Raw genomic sequence first — 26270 nt, 5'->3', positions numbered from 1 at the left:
GTGTGTGTGTGTGTGTGTGTGTGTGTGTGTGTGTGTGTGTGTGTGTGGTGCTAGGAGTGCCCCATGTCCTGGTCCCACCGCATCTACCAACAATCTCCTTGTGAAGAACAGCAGAGTAGTGTTGGCTGACCTTGTGGACACTGCACAGCAGTGGGTTTGAGTATTAACTTCAGTTTCTTCACCTGTACAAGCTACCTTTGTGTTTAGGATTGTAGAGTATGGCATCCTCACCCAAAGGCCTGCCACTAATGACTTTTTTTTACTTAAGATAATCTATTTCCTAATTAAAGGCTCTGCAACTTGTGACTCTGAAGCTGTATATGGTTCTTTAGACTCTACAAAGTGGCCACTTGTAACTTGCATTAAAAACAGCATCAACCTAAGCAATATTTGACATTTCCAGGTGGTGAGCTTATTATGTATTTTCCAGGCTCATAGTTCAGTTCTATACCACAATCAAGTAACTGTTACCTTCCGTTGTTATAAAAATCTGTATATATCAAAAATAAATTTCACTTAAATATGTAGTGCTTTATACCAGCAAGTGTTTAAGCAGGAGATTCAATGATTCGTCAAACATGCTGTGTCAAAACAAGACCATGGGTATGTTTTTGATGAGAGAATGACATAACATGATATAAAAGCTCAAAAGAAGGCATTTTGCATAGTAACCCCACTTTAATACATGGCAGCAAAATAAAGCTTTGGTGTCAGCATATTTTTTTTCTTTAACTCATTGGAAGAAATAGTCTTTGATCAAAAATGAGTAGTGATAAAAAAATGCTGACTAAAAAACTAAAAAAAAAAACAATGTTTCAGCTCATGAAACAGCGAACCAAGAATGTTCTGCTGGCATGGTGATACTCCAGGCTGAATTTCAGTAATAGTAGCTTAAGTTTAATTCAAACATGTAAATAAAAACAACGACAAACAAAATGTAAGAAGTTAACAAAATGAAACATTTGAAGAGGAGTGTGAAGAGGTACAAACTTATTTAATCCCACCCTTCTCCAGGCTGAACTGAAGAAAAACTTCTCAAAATTTATAAATGTCTCCAACAGGACCTCAAGAACCAAATGGAAGAACTTGTACCTGAAATGGAGTGTTGAGATATCAGAGTTAAGAAAGACCTCACTCAGCTGTCGATTGAAGAATGGGCGTTGAAGGACAAAGTATCTAGTCTTGAAAGGCACCTCAAATGTAATATCTGGATTTATGGCATACTGGAAAGAACCAAGGACAACTCAACAGCAATACTCAATCCAGACATGATTATATCAGAGTTGTGAGACCAACTTGGCCTGGAAGGAAACATCTATCTCCCTGGGGATTAAATGTACATCCTGCCCTTTACTAACAAATTCACCAACCTATGTTCCACCATGCTCTGACAGTCAGGTTCAACCAGTTTCTGATCAAAGAAATATCATTTCTTTACAGCATAAAAAACTGTGTCAAAAACAAACAAATTTAGTTTAACTACAACTACCAGCAAACAAGAAGAAAGGGTACACGGTGATAAAGGTCAATTACAAATTCAGAGTTTTTTAACGTTTTCATGCATATATATTTATGTATCTGTAAATGGACAGAAAATGTTGTATACAAATTGTATTACTTGTATTATATATGAATTTGTTTGACTTAATTTAATTTAATTCAAATTCAAAAATACTTTATTGATCCCAGAGGGAAATTAGGTGTTGTTGTAACTCATTTAACTAAAAACTTATTGTAGATGCTGATGGCTGTGGGCAGGAAAGATCTTCTGTAGCGGTCTGTATTACAGCAAAGTTGAAGAAGCCTCTTTGTCTTTCTATGATAGTCTGATGAAGAGGATGGTCAGGGTTGTCCACAATATTCTTGATTTCATGTAAAATCCTTCTTTGCACCATCATCTCCAGAGATTCCACAGTCGTTCCCAGAACAGAACCAGCCTTCTTTATCAGGTTGTTTAGCCTTTTTAGGACCCTGGCTCTGATGCTGCTGCCCCAACAGATGATGGCAGAAGAGATGACGCTCTCAACAACAGACTTGTAGAAGATCTGCAGCATCTTGCTGCAGACATTGAAGGATCTCAGCTCCCCCAAGAAGTACAGTCTGCTCTGTCCTTTCTTGTAGACTGCTTCACTGTTGAGTCTCCAAGTCTCCAGTCCAGTCTGTTGTCCAGATGAACACCGAGGTATTTATATTCCTCAACCACCTCCACTTCTTCTCCCATGATGGAAACAGGGTTTDATCTAGCACTATTTCTCCTGAAATCTACAATCTTCTCTTTTGTTTTGTTCACATTCAAGATGAGATGATTGTTCCCACACCATGTCACAAAGCGGTCCACCAGCTCTCTGTACTCAGCTTCCTGTCCATCTCTGATACACTCAACAACTGCAGAGTCATCTGAGTATTTCTGTAGATGACAGCAGTTTGACTCGTGCTGGAAGTCTGAAGTGTACAGTGTGAACAGGAATGGTGTTTTGTAAGCGTTGTTTTTTAACCATTAACACTCTTTACACAATTAAATATGTATAAAGGTATCACACAGGTGATGCATTAGGATCAATGGGCCTCATGCAAGAACCGTTCGTACGCACAGATTTGTTCTTAAGTTGTGCGTACGAGTGATTTAGGAGATCTTGTGGCATTCACCAATTTTCTCATTACCTAAGATTTTTTTCAGATACGAACAAAATTCACAAGTGGTCCAGACCTGTCGTATATTTTACGTGCAGTCAGTCTGCTGTTATCCTGATGGATTTTCTTCACTAATAACTTTATATTTCGTTAATTTGAAGATATTTGGAGTTGAAAATAAATCACACTCTACAATTATGTTGACAATAGGCTATTCTGTTTGAATTAAAATCATAATTTTAAATGTAATAATGTAGACTAATGGCATAAATTGGTTAAATTAAATTAAATTGGTTATTAATGCTGTTGCTTAGCACTACAATATTAATTTGAAGATTTCAAACTAAAAAACAGCTTAAATTGGACATTAATTGAAGTTTGGAGACATTTTAAAATGTTTTTTTTTTTCAGAACCGCATCTGACACCACTTACGACGGTCGGGAAGGGGGGAGACAGCCAGGCGGGGGTGGGGGGTAGTGGTGTGTGACTGCTCTTCTTCTGAATAAATGAAATCTATGTAACACAGTTGTTTACACTAAAATTAAAAGTATTTGACCAAAGAAAAACCAGAGCAGAACTAGAGAGAGATGAATATGATTTAGATTTTTATTTCTGTGTCCGTACATGACCCACAGGAGACACGACATTAACAGCAGTCATCATTTCATTCCTCGGCTTTAGCAGGTCTGACGCAGCTAAAGTGAACTTTTTTTTTGATCTCGGAGAGCAGGACTTCAGTCTCTGAACTCGTAAAGTTCTTCTTTTTCACTTTGCAATGTCATTTATGAATGAACACTTCCTGGTATGTTGGGCAGGAAACATAGCCTTATATGGTGTTTTTAGGGTGGTTATTATGCTAATCTCCTCTCCTCATGCACGAGCAACTGATATGCATTCATCAGTTTATGCAGCTCATTTACACACTTTTCCTGAAGATAGAAGAGTTTGTTGAATCTGACGTGACATGTTCGTACGAACCCTTCGTACGAACAAAAGTAAGAGAAATTTAGGATAAGAATACAAACATGCTCTTGCATGAGGCACACTCTCTTTGTTGAGATGGTTTCCCTCCTGAGTCAAGATGAGTTTCTCCTGCAACAATAAATAACAAATGAACAAAAAGAAATCCATCCAGTAATATTATGATCTCAGTTCAAAACTCTGCCATGAAAGACTGCGAGTGATATGCATTCCTTCACGAAACACTTGGCCTGTAATTTTACACACTAGTATTGTTGAAATAAAATGTTGCAAATGACACATGCTTAAGCAGATGCCTCTGCTGTAAACTGCAGCAGTTTCTGTCATGTCACAGTGTTGCCATGGTGATGTCTCCTGAAACATATGGCAGGCAAGTAATTGCTAGATATCAGTTTAAAGTTATGGCTTTTTGCCGGTTTGACAGTAATCACCACTTGGTTTATGTGTGTGTTCTTTTTGTGTGTTCTGTATGATTTATAATGTTTTCCTGAAAATGACCTTGAAGTCCCCTTTCTCTGGAGATGAGATCAAAAATCCAAAGCTTGACAGCTTTTTGTCAGTACAGTGAACCCCTGCAAAGTCCCAGTTCAGAGCTCACAAAATCAGGGTTCATATACTGTGTGTATTTTTATATACTGAATATATACAGTATGTATGCAGTATATATCATGATGTTCATGATATATATAATATTTATTCACATATTGATAAATACATCATATATGAAGTGTTACGGTTGAGCTTGGTTGGTTTGAACCCCAGGATGCAAGACTGAGTGAGTGTGGCAAAAAAATTTTATTAAAGCAACAAAAAAGCACTGCTGACGTGGCAGCAAACAAGATTCTTGGCTTGGCATGAGACAACAGTAAATACAGAACAAGGATCTGACAAAGACTGAGGACAAAGGACAGAATATAAAGGAAGAACTAAAGAGCTAAAGCAAGAAACACCTGGGGAAGAAACACGAGGATCAGGTGTGAGTGGGTGGGGCTAGAGCAAAGGCAGACAGGAGGAAGAAAACAGGAGGAAAAGACAGAAAACTTAGAATAAATCATAAGCACAGACACAAATCATGACAATGAAGTTTGAAATAAACCACTGCCCATGATCACAAATGAACCAGTGGTGTTGATAGAATACAACTGAATTAAATAAAATGGTCTTTAAAGTCTCACAGTGATATTAACAATTACTCTATTATTAAACAAGTGTTTTAATCAGATTAGGATAGCCATCATCGCTTTTTTTTTTTGCTAAACAACAACAAAAAACAAGCTTACAAAAAAAAAACTACTTATAAATACAAAGATAACACTTTCATCCTCATAATTGCATTTTGGGAATTACAGGTGTGAAGAGTTTCTATGGCCCAGGGATAAAAAAACATTTGTATTCCTGTTTTAGTGCTATGTTCCAGGTATTAGAACTATTTGAACTTGAAAGTTGAATGTATTTTTCACAGGGTGGGAGGGTAGCAGAGGGACCATTTTTCTTACCCTGCTGATGCACCATGATTTGGCAATGTCTTCCAGGGGGATGGGGGTGGCCAACAATGCATTTAGCCATGTTGATTTCTCTCATGATATCTTTTATGCCTGCTGCTGAACAGTTGGCATACAATACAATACAATTATACAGTACATCATGGTAATCATACAGTTATACAATATAGTACTGTAGCTATACAGTTATACAGTATAGTACAGTAACCATACAGTTATAGAGAATAGCACAGTTACCATACTGTTGTAAATATACAGGGGTTAGACAATGAAACTGAAACACCTGGTTTTAGACCATAACATCACTTTCAGACAGCTTCCTCTTGCGTCCACAGTTAATCCTGTTGGATGTGGTTCGTCCTTCTTGGTAGTATGCTGACATTACCCTGGATACCGTGGCTCTTGACACATCACAAAGACTTGCTGTCTTGGTCACAGATGCACCAGCAAGACGTGCACCAGCAATATGTCCTCTTTTGAACTCTGGTATGTCACCCATAATGTTGTGTGCATTGCAATATTTGGAGCAAAATTGTGCTCTTACCCTTCTAATTGAACCTTCACACTCTGCTCTTACTGGTGCAATGTGCAATTAATGAAGACTGGCCACCAGGCTGGTCCAATTTAGCCATGAAACCTCCCACAGTAAAATAACAGGTGTTTCAGTTTTATTGTCTTACCCTTGTAGTTTGGTACCATTACAGTTAGACAATATAGTACGGTAATCATACATGTAAATATTATAGATGGTAACCACACAGTTATACAATATAGTACAGCACCCAAAGAGTTAAGCAAAATATTACATAATCATCCAGTTATACAATATGGTATGTAAGCATACAGTTGTACAATGTAGTACAATAACCATAGAGTTAGACAATATAATACAGTACCCAAAGAGTTATACAATGTACTAGGTAACCATACAGTTATCCAATATAGCACGGTAACAACACTGTTATACAATGCAGTACAGTAACCATGCAGTTATACAATAAAATTAAAAGCCTATTTTTGAACAATGTAATCTATGCAAAAATGTTTTCATAGATTCCTCTGTCACCTTTGTTTATCCTGCTTCTGTTTCTGTTGTAGAGAGCAATGGCACAAGAAAAGACTGAGGAAAAGAAATAAGGGAATTACAACACAAAAAAAACATGAAGGAGGATAAAAAGACACAGACTATGATAAAATTAGGGCTAGCATTATACACATTTAGATTTTTTATGTTAAAAAATGGGAGTTGCATTATCCATACATTAATACAGTATTTATCATGATGAATTTTGAGGTATTGCTTATGGTCAGACATGATTTTTAATTTCATGTCTAAGCTGCTTTTTATCAGTGCTCAGCAGATTAATATTTATTGCAGCAAATTATTTTGTTTATGGTCCTCTTGTGTTTCTCTACTTTCAGAACATGGACAAACTGCAGCTCCCGTCTGTGACGCTGATCGTGGGTTGTGGAGTGTCTTCTCTGACTTTGCTCTTACTCATCATCATCTATGTGTCTGTGTGGAGGTAAGATACAGATATGTCCCCTAAAAGGTCAAGATTCTGCCTTTGTAAGACATAGTTTTTAAAACAATTAAAATACAGTACATTGGGGTTTCCTGTTAAATTAACTTGGCTGGTCAGCCGTTAACTAGAAGTTAGCTAAACCTCCATTGTTCAACTTGAATAAAAATAATGATATGAACACCTGGACTTCCTGGACACATTTATGTGACTCTTGTGGTGCACATGTTGGTGGGGTGCCTCTCACCCAGCAGGCTTGGGCAGTTTTAGGGGGCGTGTTCTTGAGCCCTTAGCGTTGTATGTGGCTTTGTGCTAACATACGGTTTTTGGCGCTGATAGAATAGTCAATTGAATTATTGTTAGTTTGTGTCTCCTTTTTCTCATGCTACAGTGGTGATCCTAATGTGAACTGGCCAAAATGCATGTTCGCTCTTCTGCCTCAGCATTGTCTTACCCACCTTTACAATCAGTCATTTTAGCTGCTGTTATGGCTGTGAAACTCCTGGAGTTCTTGCAAGAGCAACCTAATCTCATGATTCCAGCTCATAGAGGCACTTTTCCACCTTGTGGATGTGGACAATTCTAGGTACTATTTGTTTGTTGCTGCCCTGGACCAGCAGTTCACTTGCAGAGCTATGCTGCTGCTGTGTATCCCACCATGAACTGGAAAACACACAGCACTCAGGCAGCTTCTTCTCCAGAGGTACAGCCTGTCTTCAACAGAGTGGGCGGGTGAGAGCCTCTTCCTGTTTGGACAACAGCATGGCTGTGGACCTAATGGACAATATGCTGCCATTGCTCGATTTGGACAGAGGTGGTTTCCTGTTCTCACACATTTTTCATTGTCAGCTCCTGCCTCAAGTTTGAGCGGCTTTGGCAAACTCTCTTCGATTGGTGGCTGGTGATTACAAAGATTTGGTTGAAGAAACTGACTGGATCCTGCTGGCTACCTGACATTTTGTGGTACAGAGTACGTCAGTGAAGCCCCAGCTGTTGGCAACGGAAGAGCCAGTGGAGGTTTCTGCAGTTGGCAGGAGGGCTCTTCATTGAGCAACGTGTTGGGGACACATGGCAGCCACTGGTGTTTTCAAACTTAAATTGTGGAATTGCGAGCGAAAGTACAGTGTTATTGACTGTGAGCTGCTGGCACTGCATTTGGCTACTCGACATTTCCATTTTTTTGCAGGAGGCACATTCATTCACTGCTTATGTAGACCACAAACTACTTAGGTTTCCCATTTCTAAATTTACTGAGCCTTGGTCAGCCTTGGTAGGATGTGCTACATTCATACTGGAACGAGACTAGACGCATGTCTGAAGAGGGAGGAGCATCTTAGTTTTTTTTTTCTGCTCTGTCTTTAATGGAAGATGAAATTAAAATGAAATAAAGAAAATGGCTTTGCTTTATTTACTGAGAGCAAACGAACATTGCACTCACCAGATAATTAATACACCAGATCATTTAGAGGCGGTCTGTTTGGTGAGTTTCACCACTCTAGGAGCTGCGAGCTGACAAACTATTTTTTGTCCCAAGCCCAGTTTAGCACGGCAGTCATTTTAATGAGCCACTGACCCGCTTTGGTGCTGATATCTCCAGCCAGAACACCAACTGCAGGTGGCTGATTTCAGCTAAAGAGCTTCTGTCCATCCATTTCAGGTTAGTGGTAGCCTGGCCCTTGACTTCCTACGCAGTTCCACTCAATTCTAGTTTCCTTCACTGCTCGGTCTGGGATTTCTCCCATTGACAAGGATTTCTTCGGGAACATTTCATTTGGGCCAATCAAAGAACAGAACGTTGATTTTTCTGCATAGTGTCTGCTTGTAGGTTATTTCACCTGGGCCAATCAGCAAACAGAAGGCAGAGTTTTGAACAACGTTGATTTTCTGCGCAGTATCTGCTTGTAGTTTAGCGTATGACAGTGGAGGAAGTGAATGAAGCCAGTCCCTGTTGAGAAGGCTTCCAAATTAAATTAAATTTGTCTGACAAAGCAGCAGCTCTCATTTACAGTCGTCTCGTTCAGCTCGGTACTTCTCTCCTCTTAGTAGGGTTGTTTACAGAGCACGCAATTTCCAGTTAGCTTCTTAGCTTAGCCTCCTTCACAGTGGAGCTGGCACGCAAATGTCACGGCCAACCAATCCAATCATTTTAAACTTCAACAGAGGCCACGCCTCCAGCAAGAATCACTTCTCTATAGCTGAGAGTCCAGACTCTTGAATGAAGCAAAGTGAAAGACAAGGGCCTGGTTTTTACCAGGCTAGTTTAGTGGGCAGCACTCAGGAAATCGTCACATGGAAAAAATATTCTCTCTCTGATTGGTTGATGCGACGCATCAAGCAGCAAAGTTCAATATTTTGAACTTGAGAATCGGCTGCTTTGGACGTGCCGCATGCAAGGAAAACACTCAAACCGCACCTACTACTTCATTGCGTGCCGCGCTAAACGCACTAGACGCACTGCGTTGCCACTAAACGCGTGTCCACCATTGACTTTGCATGTAAACCACCTGATCCTGCTGCTCAAAACGTGCCCAGTATGAATCCGGCTTTAAGGTAGAGAAGTTCTGGGTGGAGAGTTGAGACATCATGGGTCTTGGTTGTCCAGATGTTTCTGCAGCTTGTCTCATGCTACGTTCACACCGAACGCGTTTTGAGCGGCAGGAGCAGCCGATTCACATGCAAAGTCTATGGTGGAGGCGCCTCTAGGGGTCGTGCGTCACGTCACGTACATTTTGGGTGGTGCGCAAGGAAGGTAGAAGGGGCGCAGAGCATTTTCCGCGCATGCGGTGATGCGGAAGCCGCCGCCGCCTGAGCCGCCGCCAGAGTTCAAATATCTGAACTTTTCGCTGCATGGCACGTCTCCCACTGAAAACCGAAACAGACGGACTGGAGATCTTTACCTGAAATCGACCATGTGCAGTTGGATTTTCTGGCAGAATATATCAGCACCGATGTGGATCAGCTGCTCTGGACCAAAAGAAAAAAAAAGTCCGTCAGCTGGCAGCTTCTGAAATGACGAAACTAACTGAACAAATCACCTCTAAATCATCTGGTGAGTTAATTGTCTGCTGTGCGCAACGTTCGCTTGCTTTTTAGTAAAAAAAAAATCAAAGCCATTTTCTTTTATTTTATCTTTATTTCACTCGCCGAGGACACGCTCCTCCCACACCTCGCTGCTGCCGCTGCTTGTTCTGGTCTGAACACTAGTGCTTTCTTAGGTCTGAAAATAGTGCATCCAACGAGAGACTTTTTGCGCTTTTTGGCCGCTCAAAATACGTTCAGTGTGAACGTAGCATCATGTTCGAGTTTTGACTGAAACCAGCTAGCACAAACATGACACCCATGGCTGTAGCACTGTGCTAACATGCCTGCATGCAGAAGCCAATACAAACCATGGTGAGGGTTTATGCACAATATGCTAAGAACTTTCTGAAATGTGAGAAATTATGACTGACCATATTTAAAAATATATAAAATGAAAATTAATTAAAAGTAACATTTGTGCTTATTTTGAGGTAAAGTATTGTTCATTTTAAGACATTTGTTCTCTATGTGAGTGACTTTATTTTAACTCAGTTGACATGTTTTGACATAGTTTTGTGTTAAATAAGCCTTTTGAAGGAATATCTAATTCAGCTCCACTGTTTCAGCTGACAGCTCTCTTGTTGGAGTCGTGTTTCCTTTCAGTCAGAAAGGACTTTCTTTAAACTGAACATTTTATGCATATTTACATTAGTTCAGGTATTTGTCTGCAACTTTTAGCCCCAGGTGACAGACAGTTCTACAAGCTGCTTCAGATCTGACCTTCAATTACAAACCAAAAGGACCTAAAAAGGACATAAAATCTGATTTAGCAGTAGCTGAGAGTCATCCTCAACACATTAAGTCACAGATGTCTAACTCCAGTCCTCAAGGACTGCTATCCAGCATGTTTTCTTGTTTCCTGATCAAACACACCTGGTTTACATGAATGCATGATTCTACAGACTTCTACAGAATTTGTAGAGGTTATTGAATCACTGAAAAGGTGTGCTGGAGCAGAGAAACAAGGAGGACATACAGGGCAGTGGCTCTTGAGGACCTGTGTTTGGCACCCCTGCCAGTATGACACCATTCACAATATTTTAACAGAAATGACTATAACACCATCCATCTGAGCATGAGGTGGGCTTAGTTTAAAACTCTGGCATGAAAGGTGGTGGGCAACATGCATTCCTTTAAGGAATGCTGGGCCTTTACTCTTTATGAAATCAGCATCCTATGAGAGTGCTAAGTCCAAGTGTTATTTGATTTATTTTTTGCTTGTAGAACAGACATGATAGTTAACAAATAATAATGAAAGTAGTGGCAAACAAAGAGGTCTTTAAACAGATTTGAGATACTTGAACACTATTTACTCACTTCTGCTGTCAGACAGCTTTGCTATCTGGCAACATGCAAGTCTGCAACGTGCAGACAAATATAGTGGATCAAAATTTGTTCAAAATATTTTACGTCATTTCTGAAGTTTGTGTCAAGCTGTTTTTATTCCAGGTGAACACTGGCTGTCATAGATAGAGACACTCAGGTGGCAGCTGGAGAGCTCATCAGATCATAACTTAAAAAGAAGTTCTTTTGAAGGGAGCCAACACAGCTATGGCCCAAAACTAATCTTTCATCTAGAAACTTTTCCTTTCATTTTAGACGTATTTGTATAATACAGTGATCGTATGAAAGAGCTAGAACTGAATTTTAAAAAGCAATAAGCTTTAACTTGAAACTACATGTTAAAACCTCTCTGTTTGATCTTCATGTTTTTATGAGTTTAAATACTAAATTTTGCTTCAGTTCTTTTATATTTTATTTATTTATTTATTTTATTCGTTTGTTAAACATGGGGTTTTAGGGTTAGTTTAAAAGTGGGTATAAGACTGGGAGGTTCAGTCCTGGTCTTGGAGGGCCATTATCCTGCAGGTTTTACTTGTTTCTCTGCTCAACACACCTAAACTAAATGTTTTTCCTGTGAAGTGGGCAGAACTGTACAGCTCCATACTTGGGTTAGGGTTTGTAAGTTGTTGTCTTTTTCCAGTGCTGTGTAGGAGTAGCATGACACTAATTGTGACAAAAGAAACTGAATAATAATAAGTGTGCTTTAATGCTCATTGGCAGACTTAATTATGCCATGTAGACATCTCCTTTAATTAAAAGCTATGATCCTGGTTATAAGAGGGTTTTTTTATTTTTTTGCAGGTACATTCGATCCGAGCGCTCAGTAATCCTCATTAACTTCTGCCTCTCCATCATCTCCTCCAACGCCCTTATACTGATTGGACAGACTCAGACAAGGAACAAGGTGAGAACCAGTCAGAAACTGCGTCACATGACTACAGCAAGGTTGTATATATATATATATATATATAATAATAATTATTATTATTATTATTATATTTATTCACAGGTTGTACAGATTGGTGAATCAATGCGGCCATATATTTACTGCTCAGCTGGGGTCTCTCAACCCTTTATATTAGGACCTATTCTTTTTAGTCTTATGTTAATGATTTACCAAATGTTTGTTCAATAGTTAAAGATCAGTTAAATGCAGATTATAACTGTATCCTATCTACAGGCTAAGCGTAATAAGCACCTGCTATTTTATCTACAGTACGTTTGTTACCTGGATCTCACTGGCTTCAGCATTCATGTTCACATCCTAACATCAAAACAATTGTTTGTTCATTTGGTCCATTCATCAGAGTGTTCAAGTGTTGATGTGATGGAGACAGACTTGATGTGGTAGATCAGTTCAAGTATTATGTTATTGTTTACATTGAAGCAACAAATTGAGAAAACTACAAATGTAGTAAAGTTGAACTTGACAATTTTTTTATTAAATCACATCATTGCCCATTTTACTGGTGTCTAAAGTGTATATGCTTCATTGATCTTTTATTATATTGTATTGTTTTACAACTTGGTCACATGTAGTAAATGTGTTACAACCATCAGGTCTGTCTTCAAAAAGACTAAGCTGTTCACTACTGTAACATCATCAGTAAGTCTAAGATCTTAGTCTCAAATATTCAGTGCTCTAAGTATAGTTTTAATGGTTTAAATTGACTTGTTCCTCCATCATTAAACTCTTTATAAAAGTATAAAACCAGGATAAAGACCAACGGTCCACATGTATCAATGGTGCGAATGCACAAAACGGCTGCATACGCTACTTTTCATCAATGATTCAGATGCATCAAGTTTGAAACGGACATGGAAACGTGTACAACTCCAACTTAGATTCCGGCGTACACATAGCTTGATCTGGATTTATTTGTGCATATTATGATTTCTTATGCCAAATTTCTGTAAGAAATCCATGCAACTTTTTGTACATGAGGCCCCAGATCTCAGACTATGGGGGACCGGATCAGAGTTGAACAGAGAACAGAGTTTGGATGAAGGTGACATCAGCTATAGAAACACCTGACCCAAACTCCCAGCACATGTCAGAGACTGTGACAGTTGCTCTGTTTTTAAACATAAATTGAAAATCCATGTATGAAATAGCAGTGTAACTTTTTAGAGGCTCATATCTCAGGACAACAGATGAAAATTAGCCACTGTGCTAAGTCTGTCACGTTAATTTTCTTGAAATGTTTAACATGCACTGTCCTTTAAAAAAACAATAAAACAAAACTTTCATTATGCCATTCTTTGTTGTTTCAGATTTTATGCACCCTGATTGCAGCATTCCTTCATTTCTTCTTCCTGTCCTCATTCTGCTGGGTTCTGACCGAGGCGTGGCAGTCCTACATGGCTGTGACGGGTCGCCTCAGGAATCGGATCATACGCAAGCGTTTCCTGTGTCTCGGCTGGGGTGGGAACTTTCGCTGTTATCGTCCACCTGCTGTTTTCTGTTGTTCCTTTGTGTGTACATTTACACACTTATTTACGGTGTTTGTTTATTTCCTCCCAGGTCTTCCAGCTCTTGTTGTTGCCATTTCAGTGGGCTTCACCAAAGCTAAAGGCTATGGAACACCAAGCTAGTAAGCATGTTTTCTTATGGATTTATTATTGTGAGCATCCTTATCAGCTATTATTTCTTGGATCTTAAGAAAGTGGAGATTTCTGTATCATTAACTTCTTTCAACACGTGTTTCATCTGTATTTTACTGTCCTCATTCTGGTCATGAACACACTTCTCTCTCCTCATTCTGTATCTGATCTTCACAACGTTTCTCATCCATCTTCACTTCCCCGATTGTCTACAATCTGTATTTTCCTGCTCCTCCCTTGAAGCTGCTGGCTCTCTTTGGAAGGAGGGCTTCTCTATGCCTTTGTTGGACCTGCTGCAGCTGTAGTCTTGGTATTTTTTTTTTACCTTTTTAAGTCTGTGTTTGTTGATCGTCCAAGCTTCTGCACTAAAGCTGACTTCACCACTGGCATCACGTAACAGTGTCTTCTAAACACGCTGGTATTAGTCTGCATGTTTCCATCCATGTGATTGCGATTTTATACTCACAGTCCTTTCATTTAGAAAAAAAAAAACTCAGTTGCAACAAATTTTAGATCTTAGACACATTACGTAGTAATAAACTTGAAATAACAGCCCAGACAAATACAGTTACGTCAGTGTGATGAATTCATTCAAATGAGCTTCGTAAGTTCAGTGTTTTACAAAATGTACCAGAACTGCTATGAAAAAAGAGAAAGAAGCTATCAAAAAAAAAAACACCTCCCCAAAGACTTTCAAAAAGCCCAAAAAACTGCTGATCAGGTTCCGTTTAAAAAAAAGTCTGACACACTGGAAACAAAAACTGAAGGCAGGATGGGCGCATTAAGACTTATGCACAGAAGTGTAACTACCAATTTCTGTAAAAAGAATATGTTCTTTGTCAACAGGTTTTTGTGTAATACAAAACACCATTACAAATTACACAATAAATACAAGAAAACATCCCAGAGCTCACTAATTGCTCAAATGTATAGCTTTATTTCTCTGTTGTTTTCTTTCTTCTGTTTTGCTTTTTCCAGTTTTATTCTCTTTCTCTTCACATTCTTTCCACATAAGTATTTTCTCTTTCTAGTCTCCTACAGTTCCTGCTTTTTCCCCTTGTCTACTATTTTTTTTCTTTTATCATTTAACACTTCTGCTTCACACTGGATGATGATCCCTCAGCAGGAAATGAAAGGCCTAAGCACCACTTGTATTTTTTCTGCCATTGGGGGTTAAAAAATTTGTATGCCTATTGTTTGACTGGCTTCAAACATTTTACAAGATACAGAGGTAAACAAAATGCTGCTGATTCAATAATCCGGCCAGATAGGCTACTAGCAGATGTTAGCAGGTTTCTGTAACATTAGATGGAAACACTGAAACTCTGGGTTAAATAGCAGCTGAGACATCACAAATTTATTTGTTTATTATTCATGTGGAAGTTTTCTGATTATAGTGCACAAGTGTTTTTTTTACGTGTTAGCAGATGTTAGCATCATTTCAGTTACCAGCACAGCCTTAGTGGTGTAAGGCTACCGCCCAGTATGTCCCTGTGGTACTGCCGAAATTGGATTGGATTGCAGTTTCATGAAGAAAATTGCATCATTTTGTTCTCAGCTTTGAGTCTCCCACCCCTTCTTGTCACAACCTGCTGGCCGAATCCTTCACAACCCAACATGAGAAATGACTGCGTGATTGGTCAAAAGTTCATGGGAGTGTTTGTTTATGCAAAAAGCACTCAGATGTTGCATTTTGCTTCAACTCGCATCCAGAATCCTATTGTTGTACCCAGAACCAAACACCTACAAGACATATAAACAGCTAAAAACATATGGATGGAGATGAAACAGATGTCATGCATAGAGGATTCTCTGCAAAAAACTGTTGAACTTTATCCGGAACAAATTTGTCGACAAATAATGTCAGGTATCGGAGTTTTTGGGGTTTTTTTTTCTTTTTTTTTTTTTTTTGGAGTGTTTTTTTTTTTTTGAGTGTAGACTGCAGCAAGACTGTGCAGCAACGTGTACCACAGGAGAGTTTTTCCAGGAGCTTGGCTTGGCATGTCTCAGGAGCTATGAAAGTTGTGTGTGAAAACGAAAAGTCGATCGACCATGTGAAAGCATGTCTGTCTGTTCAGCTGCCAATCGACCATACTGAGTACTTTACCCTGCAGCATTGCTGATGTCCAGGACAACTACAAACACATTGGAATCCTACATGCAACAATCATTATGAGGCTACAAGAAAGTTAGCCACAACCAACAGATTATTGTAGGTCCTGAAGAGTTAACTGAACAGCAAGAACAAAATCTGAGCTGTCATCGGTCATCAGATACCAGCTGGTATAATAGTCTGGCCAAAGGAGGAAATAGCAACCATCAAGACTCAAAAACTCTTCTCAATACATGGAGGGTTTCATCCCAAGTCTCCATTGTCAAGTCTAACTATTTGGTTCATGTCTGTTCAGTTCTGCTCAGGTGTGTGTGTCTCCATGTCAGTGTGTCCCTCACTCTGTTGACATGACTGTGGGCAGATCATCAGCATGCAGCTTCAGACATTGTATTGGAAAAAAAAGTGGTTTTACCATCATGTAGTCAAACTTTTTTTTCTTTTGTGGGTGAAACTTCGGGATGAGGGAAACTGACCCACTAGGTCCACATGGACATGGTCATACTTAATAGGAAACTGGAGGTCTTGCTTTGCTGTTGCACCTTTGCACACTGGCAAGAAACACAGGAAGCTGCCCAAGTACTAATGTCCTTCCGGAAGCCCAGCTACACGAACCTAGCACCCACCAACCTGACTGAAGTTTAAATCCCAGGGTGCCAAAGGAAAGGAACTGCGTTGAAAACCTGTCGAGTCTATCAAGTAGGAACCAAAGACTGAGAAACGCCGGTTGAGACATCGCAAAGAAAGGCTGAACCACAGTCATGAAAGAAACTCAAATGCAAAATGGATTCAGCCGCCTTAAAAGCCTGAATCCCTGGGTACGCAAGCTGGTCTTCAGCCATAGCACAACAGCAACCTGCTCCCTGGACAGTCAGCCACCAGATTGTTCTTACCTGCCACATTATTCCACAGTAAACTCTAAAATTGCCGAACGGTGCCCTTGTTTCTGTGCTGACCATGATTCTGAAACCTTTGCCATGACAAAAGTGAGGGGCTTGTGAGCCACAAAAAGAGTAAAATCCTTGCCCTCCAACAGGAACTGGAAATGATGTGTCACAAGGAAAGGGGCAAGTATTTCCTGATCAAAAGTAATGTACTTCTTCTTGGCAAAGTTTCCTACCTAAAAAGGAGAGGGGTTGCCAGCCTGTCCACCCACTGTTCACATACCTCCCCAACCACATAATCAAATGCATAGGTTGTGAGGGCAACAGGAGTTGCTGGAGATGGGTGGGCCAACAAGCAGCTTTAGCCAGGGCCTTCTTGGCATTCATTTAACTTACAAGAAAATAATTCAGTTATCACAGTTATTAGTTGCCAACTAGTCTGGAAAATCTTAATGCACTCAGACACTAAACGAAGAGTTGTGAAAAAACTCCTCAATTCCCGTAAGATCTGTATCACTTCCTGTAGGATCTGCTTTTGTCATTTTATATTTTCAAGATGAATTCTTCCACACTGTAAATTCTTTTAACTTGAAAATTACTTTATATTTTTAAAAACTCATCTGATCAACTGTATTAATACCTCACTAAGTTCATTTTATGCCTGTCACTAACCTTTAAAGAAATATTTTGTCTAATTTGAAGTGATGTTTGTTGAAAAGTTGTGAACACTTTATAACCTCTGTAGATGTCCTCAACTTGGGAAAACCAAAGTTAATTTTGACAGGACTGACAAGCTAACAGCTTTTCAGATAAAACAGCCAAGATGTTTTAAACATTTTACACTAGTTCACGTAAAAGTCATTATACTGTATATTTATTTGTTTACATGCCAACATGTTGCATTGCCCATTTATATAGACAGTGGTGGGCAGCACTAATTTAAAAATTAGTTCCACTAGCCCTAAAACACTAACTCATATATTTAGGTCCCCTAATTCTAAACCACTGATGCACTGAAAATTTTAGCTAAAGTTAATTCTAAAGCACTAAAATAACCCAGTCAACCCATGAACATTCTTCAACAGACATCATGAGTCACATATTACCATGTTTCTCTCTTAAGACTTATCATTGACATTTCACAGCTGTATTTCAGTTCATATTTTGTCAATATGTCACCTGGTGGATAAGTGACACACACATGAACAAAATACTGTATGTGACAGTTTTCACCCTCAGCTGTCAACATTAATGTTGATCAATAACATTTATATACCTCAGTTAGTGGTTCTAAATTTCGCCTATACATTTAGCAAGTGCTAATCCACTAATAAATTTTAAAAGTAGCAAAAGCCCTAAAGCACTAATCAGGAAATTAGTTCCCCTATTAGTGCTTTAGTGCTTTACAGGAACTGTGCCCACCACTGTATATAGATTTCTAATTGTGTGATGTAACATTTTGTTGCAGTCACAAAACCATAAAAATACAACAAAAAACAAGATTATAAGGAGGCCAATCATAGAAAGTTGTATGCCTAAATCAAAATAATGGCTTACACTCAAGAAATCTGAGCACATTGGATCAACGTGGAACTGAGTACAGATGAAAAAATAACATACAAATAGATAGAAATATGTTTAGTATTTGTGAATTTCCTCTCTGCATGATCACAAATCACATCTGCATGTGGATAAAAGAGGAATTGTTGGGTTTGTGACTCTGTCCTTTGACATTAGGAGGTCAGTTACTGTTGTCTGAGCAGTGCACAGTTACTAAAAACTGCTCAGAAATCACCAAGTCTGCCCATTCACGTTAGACACAAGATTTCAAACACTGATATTGTAAATGACAGCAGAAACACACCAGCTGTGCACCAGGCATGCAGCAACTGTGCTTTTCTGAGGCTGAGGCTTTTCTAACACAACGACAACACAAAGTCATTCCTTTAACTTGTAGGGTTCATTGAGCAGGATTTGAAACTGTTAGGTCCACAATGAAGAGTTTCATTTAGTTCTGACTCCATCTCACAAGGTGCAACTCATGATATTTCTTACATATTCTTTGATGCACAGTAATAAATTAAAGCTAACAGAGTATTATTTGTTTAATGGATGGATATGATGCATCCATCAAAGCAAATTAATTCAAATACAAAACTTTGAATTTAATGATTTGAAATTGGATATAGTTTCAATTTAGTGAAATTTATTTTCAAACCAATGCATTCAAATTCAAATTATGCACATTTAGATTCAGGTTTAAAAATGTAACAGGAGGTTGTCTTTGAAAGACAACCAACTGAACCAATAGGATGGCAATGTTTAGAAAACCCATTAGCTTATTACTTTTAGCTTGTCAGTCCTATCAGCATTTAAAACCTTAGTATGTTCAAATATTAAGACATCAGACCTGGTGAACAGAACCTGTCTTCAGAACAACCTCTGCAGACCCAACAATACTGTGTTTGAAGTCAGTGAGTTTGCTGTGACTCGTGTACGTGCATGCTGCTGTGATGTTCTTGGAATGCTGATCACCCTTCATGGTTGTTGTCCCCAGAGTCGTGCTGCATGCTGTGATGTACTGAAATTGCCTTTACTCTGTTTTAATCCTGTGCCTCTTGTCTTTGGCAGGTTAACATGGTTATTGGGATTCTCGTTTTTAACAAACTGGTGTCCAAAGATGGCATTACTGATATGAAACTAAAGGAGAGGGCGGGGTATGCTTTAAAGCACACATCCATTTTTACACAGCGACCTCTAACCAGCCTGACTGATGGATTGGGTGGGGGGTGGGGTGGGGGTTACTGCAGTTATTGTCTTTGTGCCCGAAATTCTCCTCAGCCGTCACTCGGCACAGATTGGCTCCAGCTGACACTTCACTGAGCTGAATGGAGGTTAAAGTGAGAAAGAGAAGGCTGTCTGGTTATTGGTCCTGCACAGACTCAGCAAGACAATGACTCAACTTTCTTTCTTTTATCTTTCAACTGTATCACATTTTCCTACAGCTGCTCTTTGTTTGCAGGTGCTAATGTTGATTTAAACACTGTCACGTCATTTGTCTCTTTTCCTATCTTTTTTAAATTTCTTTTCTTTTCTTTCTTCTTTCTGGTAAAAGGAAGCAGGGTTTTATTCAAAACAACAAAAGAACACATTTTTAGATAATCTGATTTTAGTTGCAGCTTTTTGTTCTTCTGTTCATGATATTTGTAAACTCAAATGTATTTTTCCCATTTCAAAAATTACTGATAAAATAATGGTCATCTGTCAATTTCATTGGGAGTGACAGAAAGAACTAAGGCAGTTTTCTTCTACATTGTTAAATGTTAATTTTGGCCTTTTCTCAGAGCCACACTCCAGCATTTTGGTAAATACTCGGTGGTCTTAATGCAGCCAGTCAGCTTTGTCTTCACTGGAAGTTGGCCTAAACCACCAGGTTAAAAATACACCCTCCAATAATGTTGATTTTTTTGTGTGTAGGTGAAGTAATATAGGGTTTAATATATTAATGAATTAAACAACAAATTAAGTTAATAATTCATAATTTATCTGCAGTCATAGGGCACCACTCCAAAGAGGAACAATTATTTTATTATCAGTTGCAAAACAACCATAAATAATGAGTTTTATTTTGAAGGGACCATAAACAACACACATAAGGCATTGTGAACTGAGAGTTAACTTTGGGTTAAACATCTATTAGCGAGATTAGTGGCTAATGACAAAACTCTTTATAGTGATCTGTTATATTTCAAAGTTAGGATTAAAATCATGCATGCTTCAGAAGATTGACCACTGAGGTGAGTGCAATGTCAGATTGGACGGGGTGGGCTTTAAATGTAATTTATCAGGTTTATCTGGTTGGTAGACTAAAACTGTCTGCTACAGAGTTCTTCGAGAGAAAGCTGTTCAGGTCCCCTCAGTCGCAGGTTCACAGGGCCAATGAATGTCTGGAGAGCACAGGATCTATTCAATGGTTTCATTAGGTGGTCTGGTTCAGGTGCAGGATGAGTTGTGTTGGGAGAAATCACAGTGTTCTGTCTTTTCACTTGTTGCTGACTAACTTAGCCTGATATAACATGGCAGGTGGACTATATGGGCTAGACTAAGTTCTGAACTAATAATGTAGTAAGTTACAGCAAAAAATATGAGCAAAGAAAAAAAACTAAAATAGAAAAACAAGACCAAACCATGGCAAACTGACAAAAACTAAAGCCAGGGACGAAAGAAAAAGCTCCCAGTTTTGTAAGTAATAGGGTTTTTTGTTCATTTTTTGGTACAGTCCGAGGCATGCTTTGGGGCATTTGGTTCAGCTGTGCCTGAGTGTGCGTGTGTGTGTATGTGTGTGGAAAAACTGTGAACTAACAGACATCTGGTGTACCTATGCAAATAGTTCAAACACATCTGGATGGAATCTAAAAGTAAGTTTTCCCAGAACCTAAAAAGAATAATTAAACGAGAGAATTGGTTTATCAGTATTTAGAAGCTTTGTTCTTATTTCATGGTCATAATGAGAAAATGCGAAAAGACTATAACTTTTGCCAGTAAAATGTATTTAAACTAGAAGTAAAATAATTATTGATAGAGTTTTAACAGACCTCAGACAACAAGTCTTTCTCTCAGTAGGAACTGCTGTCCCAACTCTTAACATTAATCTTAATAAACCTATCTGCTTTAACAGTTTTGTGTGAATAACAGTGGACCTTGGCAAAGTTCTTACTAAGGCTGCAAAATTTCTACTAAAAATATTTGGCTCTTTAAGGTTTTGATTGGAGATGCTAAGTCTGTCCTTTGAAGTTTTATTCCTGTGAATCAGATGAAAACAGACCAACAGTTTGATAACTCCCCTGCCCCATTGGAATGGTCAGAAGACTTCATTTGTTCTGATGAGATTCATGTGAATGTTCTCCTGAAAACATAATGGATTTTTCCATTTTGATTCTAAAAGCATGACAGCTTCACACAGTAATGCTGTTGTTTCCATCCCAGGTCACGTTGACTCTGTGAATTTTGTATTTCACCAACAGTTGTGTGCACACTGAACAGTTATCATCCAAAATGCTGAATGCACAAAGGTTCATTTGAACCACTGGTGAGATTGTGTCGTTCTTACACTTTAAGTCTAACAACTGCAGTACACACGTGCAAACACTTCCACCTTCAGGTAAACTGCAGTTTCTTGTAAAACAAAAGCACTCTGAGAGCTGAATTTAAAACTGGCAGGTAACTGTGGCTCCATTTAGAATCGGTGTGAATCAAAATGTTAATCAGTGGTGGATGTACATTTTATAAAATCTTGAGATATTTTGCTAACATAATGACAGTCATGACTCCAAACATTAATGTCAAAGCATAAAACAAATTGTTTTCATTTTTAACAAACTTCATTTTCTGCCTTTGTTTAAACAGGGACTATAATGATCTGAGACATATGGTTCAGAGAAGACTTCTCCTTAAACACTCCAGACTGGAACAACAAAAAAAAAGCTACAAAATACTGGGTGATCTAAAGGGGAACTTTGTCCGAAAACTGACACAAAAATAAGTAGTTGATTTAAATAGAAAACCCTACATTTTGGTCTTTCCTTCACTGGGACTTAAGTTGCTGCGGTAGTTAAAAACCTCCACAGCGGCAGTGCCACTGGATTGGCAGACTGGGGTGGTGGTTCCTACTTAGAAAAGGGGGACCGGAGGGTGTGTTCCAGTTATATGGTCATCCCTGTCCTTAGCCTCACTAGCAAGGTCTGTTCATCTACATGTAAAAACCAGGAAATAAAAGCTGACATTCTGAACTCTTATCTCATTCTCAATTTTTGATCTTAAACCCAAATGTCTCCAGTATACAACAAAATGAATGGAATTTGACATGCTGTTTTAATACTTGTGGGGACTGTAGGTTCCATCTTGGCCGTGGTACACTGGACCAGCTCTTTCGCCTCACTGTGTTCCTCAAAGGGTCATAGGAGTTTGCCCATCCAGTCTACATGTGCATTGTGGACTTGGAGAAGGTGTTCAACCGTGTTCCTTGGGGTACACTGTGGGGGGATTTTGGTTCCATTGTTACGGGCCATTCAGTCCTGATACAAGCGGTGCAAGGGTTTGATTCACATTGCTGGCAGTAAGGCAGACCCCTTCAGGGTGGGAGTTGGACTCCAGGGCAGCCCATTGTCATTGATGATTATAGCTTGTATGGACATAATTTCCGGGTGTGTCCAGTGGGTGGAGGGAGTCCGGTTTAGTGAGGTCAGGATTCCATCACTGCTATTTGCAGATGATGTGGTCTTGTTGGTGTCATCATGTTGTGATCTTCAGCTCTCAGTGGAGAGGTTCACAACCAAGTTTGTACTGGCTGGGATGAGGACCAGCATCTCCAAATCTGAGTCCATGGTCCTCAGTTGGAAAGGGGTGGATTGCTCTTTTAAGGTTGGTGGTTGCCTCAAGTGGAGGAGTTCAGGTATCCTGGGATTTTGTTTATGAGTGAAGGAAGACTGGAGTGTGAGCTTGAAAGACAGATTGGTGCTGCTTCTGCAACATGACAAAAAGAACCTCCCACTGCAGCACGTCACATGGAAACAGAAACAATTACACAGCCCAGTTGGCAGAGAAGATGTTCAGTTTTCATCTGATGATGGAAGAGTTGGAGGAGAAAGATCTTGTATTTCTGTTGTTAAATGAGAAGATCTATTTATTGTCCAATGCAGGGACGTGTCCTTACAATGTCAATGCCCACTTCCAGCAGCACAGCCACAGAAAGCTGCCTGTGTTTCCACACTGTCTCATTCACAATTTTTGAATGTATAATCTGCATAATAGGTTTTATTTGACTATCTTTGTAAGTTTTGCTGGAACAGTTTTAAAGATGTTTGTATTTTCTAACAGCCTTAGCCAACTGGAACCAGCTGCTCCTCAACAAAGCAGCTTAAGCTAAACGAGAGAAGTCTTCTTTAGCTGCTGTTCTGCATGAACACAACTAGGGATGCACCGATATGAAAATTTCAGCTGATATCGATATCCAATATAATTATTGCTATGGCAGAAAACCAGTATTTACCGATATTACACAAACACAAATTATATTATACATATATGCACAAACACACTTGGGTCTTTTTTTGATACTGTAAAAAATGACCAGACCTGACATGGCTCCTTACTTCAGTTATTCCTGGCTGTGTATCGTCAATATCACTATCATGATCAAACAGATGCTGCTCAACCAATCATCTCCCCTCCCAAAACAGAAACCCAAAGCTAAATAGTGGGAAATCAATATTGAATTTTAATATTGGCCCAGTTTTAAATATCAGACCGATACCAATATGAATGCCAATATATTGTGCATCCCTAAACACAACCACAAAATTTGGACCAATTACACAATGCTTGAAGCCCACCCTGTGAGAAAAAATATTCTGCCAGCAGCTTGTGCACAGAGCAGGGTCTCCTTGGTCAATTCAAGAACATAAAGACTGAACCATAGGGAAAGCGTTTCCGCACATCTGTTGAAGTATAAATCCAGTGAAAGGAAAAAAAAATGTATAGGTCCTCTGGACGGGTTCTTCTTTAATGAAACGTTTCATCTCTCTTCCAAGAGACTTCTTCAGTCTGAGAGTTTCAGGCAAAATTCAGGCTTTTGAGTCCTGCCTCCAGGTGACTGATACTCACATCACATGGCCATGAGTATCAGTCACCTGGAGGCAGGACTCAAAAGCCTGAATTTTGCCTGAGACTCTCAGACTGAAGAAGTCTCTTGGAAGAGAGACGAAACGTTTCATTAAAGAAGAACCCGTCCAGAGGACCTATACAATTTTTTTTTCCTTTGATTTTTTACCTGGATTACTGAGATGCATCAGGACATATAAATCCAGTGGGTGACAGAGAGTGGGTTAGAGAGATACTGAGGAGCACTGCCATGCAACCATTTGTAGGTGAGAAGAATTTTATAATCTTAACTGGTACCTAGACTGGAGTGGTCTGATGATAAGAAGCTGGCAGCAGAATTTTGGAAAGAGTGAAGTTTGTTGAGAGCTTAACTAGGTGTCCTATACATGACCATATCAGAAGTCAAAACAAGAAGTGATGGAAGCGTGAATGAGGGCTTCTGCCACAGGATTGATGGCCTGGCACTTTGAGATGTTTCTGAAATGAAAAAGTGAAATATTATGATAGATTTTATGGCTGCGTTTCAATTCATGGGCTGGGTCCTCATGAATGCGCATTTGTCGGCCGCATACATCACTGCCCCGCACGGAGTACTGTACCAATTCAAATACTCCTGACCATGAGGCTGACAAACTCTTGAAATCGGAGGATGCATCTGTGTATCCTCACTGGCCGAGGATATCCCAGGATTCAACTAAACAGAGAAACAAAGATGGTGGATTTTTCTTTTTTTAACGTCAGCGGAGTTTGGAAATTCACCATGGACCGAAGAATTTGTTTTTAAAAGTACGTTTAGCAACTTAGCTGTTGAAATTCATGCAACAGTAAGATGTTTAATAAAAATGCAACTACAAGTACAGATACTGGAGCTAAACCCGAAATGTTAATGTTTTTTATTCATTTATTTATTTACATGTAATATTTTAACTGTGAAGGTATTCTTCTGGTGAAAAGACATGTAAATACATGTCCCAACACATTTTAAGTTTGACATGAAAATGATCACTATGGTGTAGGAAAATATTAATGCTTGAATTAAAGATTTCTTTTATTTATTAACTCAGTTTTACAAAAAGAGGCACCACTGCGTTTGATTAAATGCTTAAATGCTAGCAAATACCAATTTTTAGACTTTAGAACTCAATCTCAAACATGAAGGAGTGATAACTTTTCATTTTACGACATGTTGAGATAATGAAATGCAGACAAAAGCTTTAATTTCACAATATACTGTGTATTAAAATGAGGTTCAGAGGTACGTTACAGACAAAAAGGCACAAGTTAAAACCATGTTATTTTCACAGATTACTAACAATGTGACTGACATCATCTTAAACAAGATGGCTACTTATGGACAATTCTTCTGTACATATTTTACTGAACCATTCACAAACTAAGCTAATCTTCTCTGGCAAAACTAACATTTTCCTAAACCAACAACAAAAGAACCATGATTTATTCTATCAAAGGGGAACTAGTTTATGAGAAGGAGTAAGAGCCGACATAAACTTATGATCTGATTCAACACACACAACTCATAATAGCCGAACCAGTGCTAGTTTGCCCATCAGCAGATAAGGAGATAAGTTCGCTTTTCTTACCAGAGTGTAAATGTTCACAAGTAGCCTCATGGATACCAGGGCAGAGTTACAGGATTACCAATTGTTGATGATTCGGACACGCTCCAAGTTCCTGAGGTCTGCTGCTCATCCCAACTCAGGGTCCCGGCATTCACGGTTGTGACCGAAAAATCAGCTTCAGGAGTCTATGATCAACTCACTCACTTTCCATAGACTACGTCCACTGAAACTACAAAATAAAACAAAAATATTTAAAAAATATTAAAATAACAAAATCCTCGAAGGGAGTAATGGAGCGTAACTTCTGACCTATACCTTTCAGATGCTTTCTCTAGACTAACCTTATGACAAACCTTTATGACTCTTTGTC

The 26270-nt window shown here is 39.0% G+C and overlaps 1 protein-coding gene across 4 annotated transcripts in view; it reads left to right on the top strand.

The window, feature by feature from the left end:
* adgrb1a (adhesion G protein-coupled receptor B1a) overlaps positions 1-26270 on the top strand; it is a gene marked incomplete at its 5' end in the record, with an annotated part of 131862 nt that overhangs the window by 54016 nt on the left and 51576 nt on the right. For all 4 annotated transcript variants that reach the window (XM_014024172.1, XM_014024171.1, XM_014024173.1 and 1 more), the window contains 6 exon segments: positions 6538-6641; positions 11865-11967; positions 13338-13488; positions 13588-13657; positions 13911-13977; positions 19293-19378. In XM_014024172.1, coding sequence (XP_013879626.1) covers positions 6538-6641; positions 11865-11967; positions 13338-13488; positions 13588-13657; positions 13911-13977; positions 19293-19378 — 581 coding nt within the window.

This window comes from Austrofundulus limnaeus, unplaced genomic scaffold (assembly GCF_001266775.1).
Source record: "Austrofundulus limnaeus strain Quisiro unplaced genomic scaffold, Austrofundulus_limnaeus-1.0 Scaffold411, whole genome shotgun sequence".
Lineage (NCBI taxonomy): Eukaryota > Metazoa > Chordata > Actinopteri > Cyprinodontiformes > Rivulidae > Austrofundulus > Austrofundulus limnaeus.
This window is presented reverse-complemented; position numbering and strand designations above follow the sequence as displayed.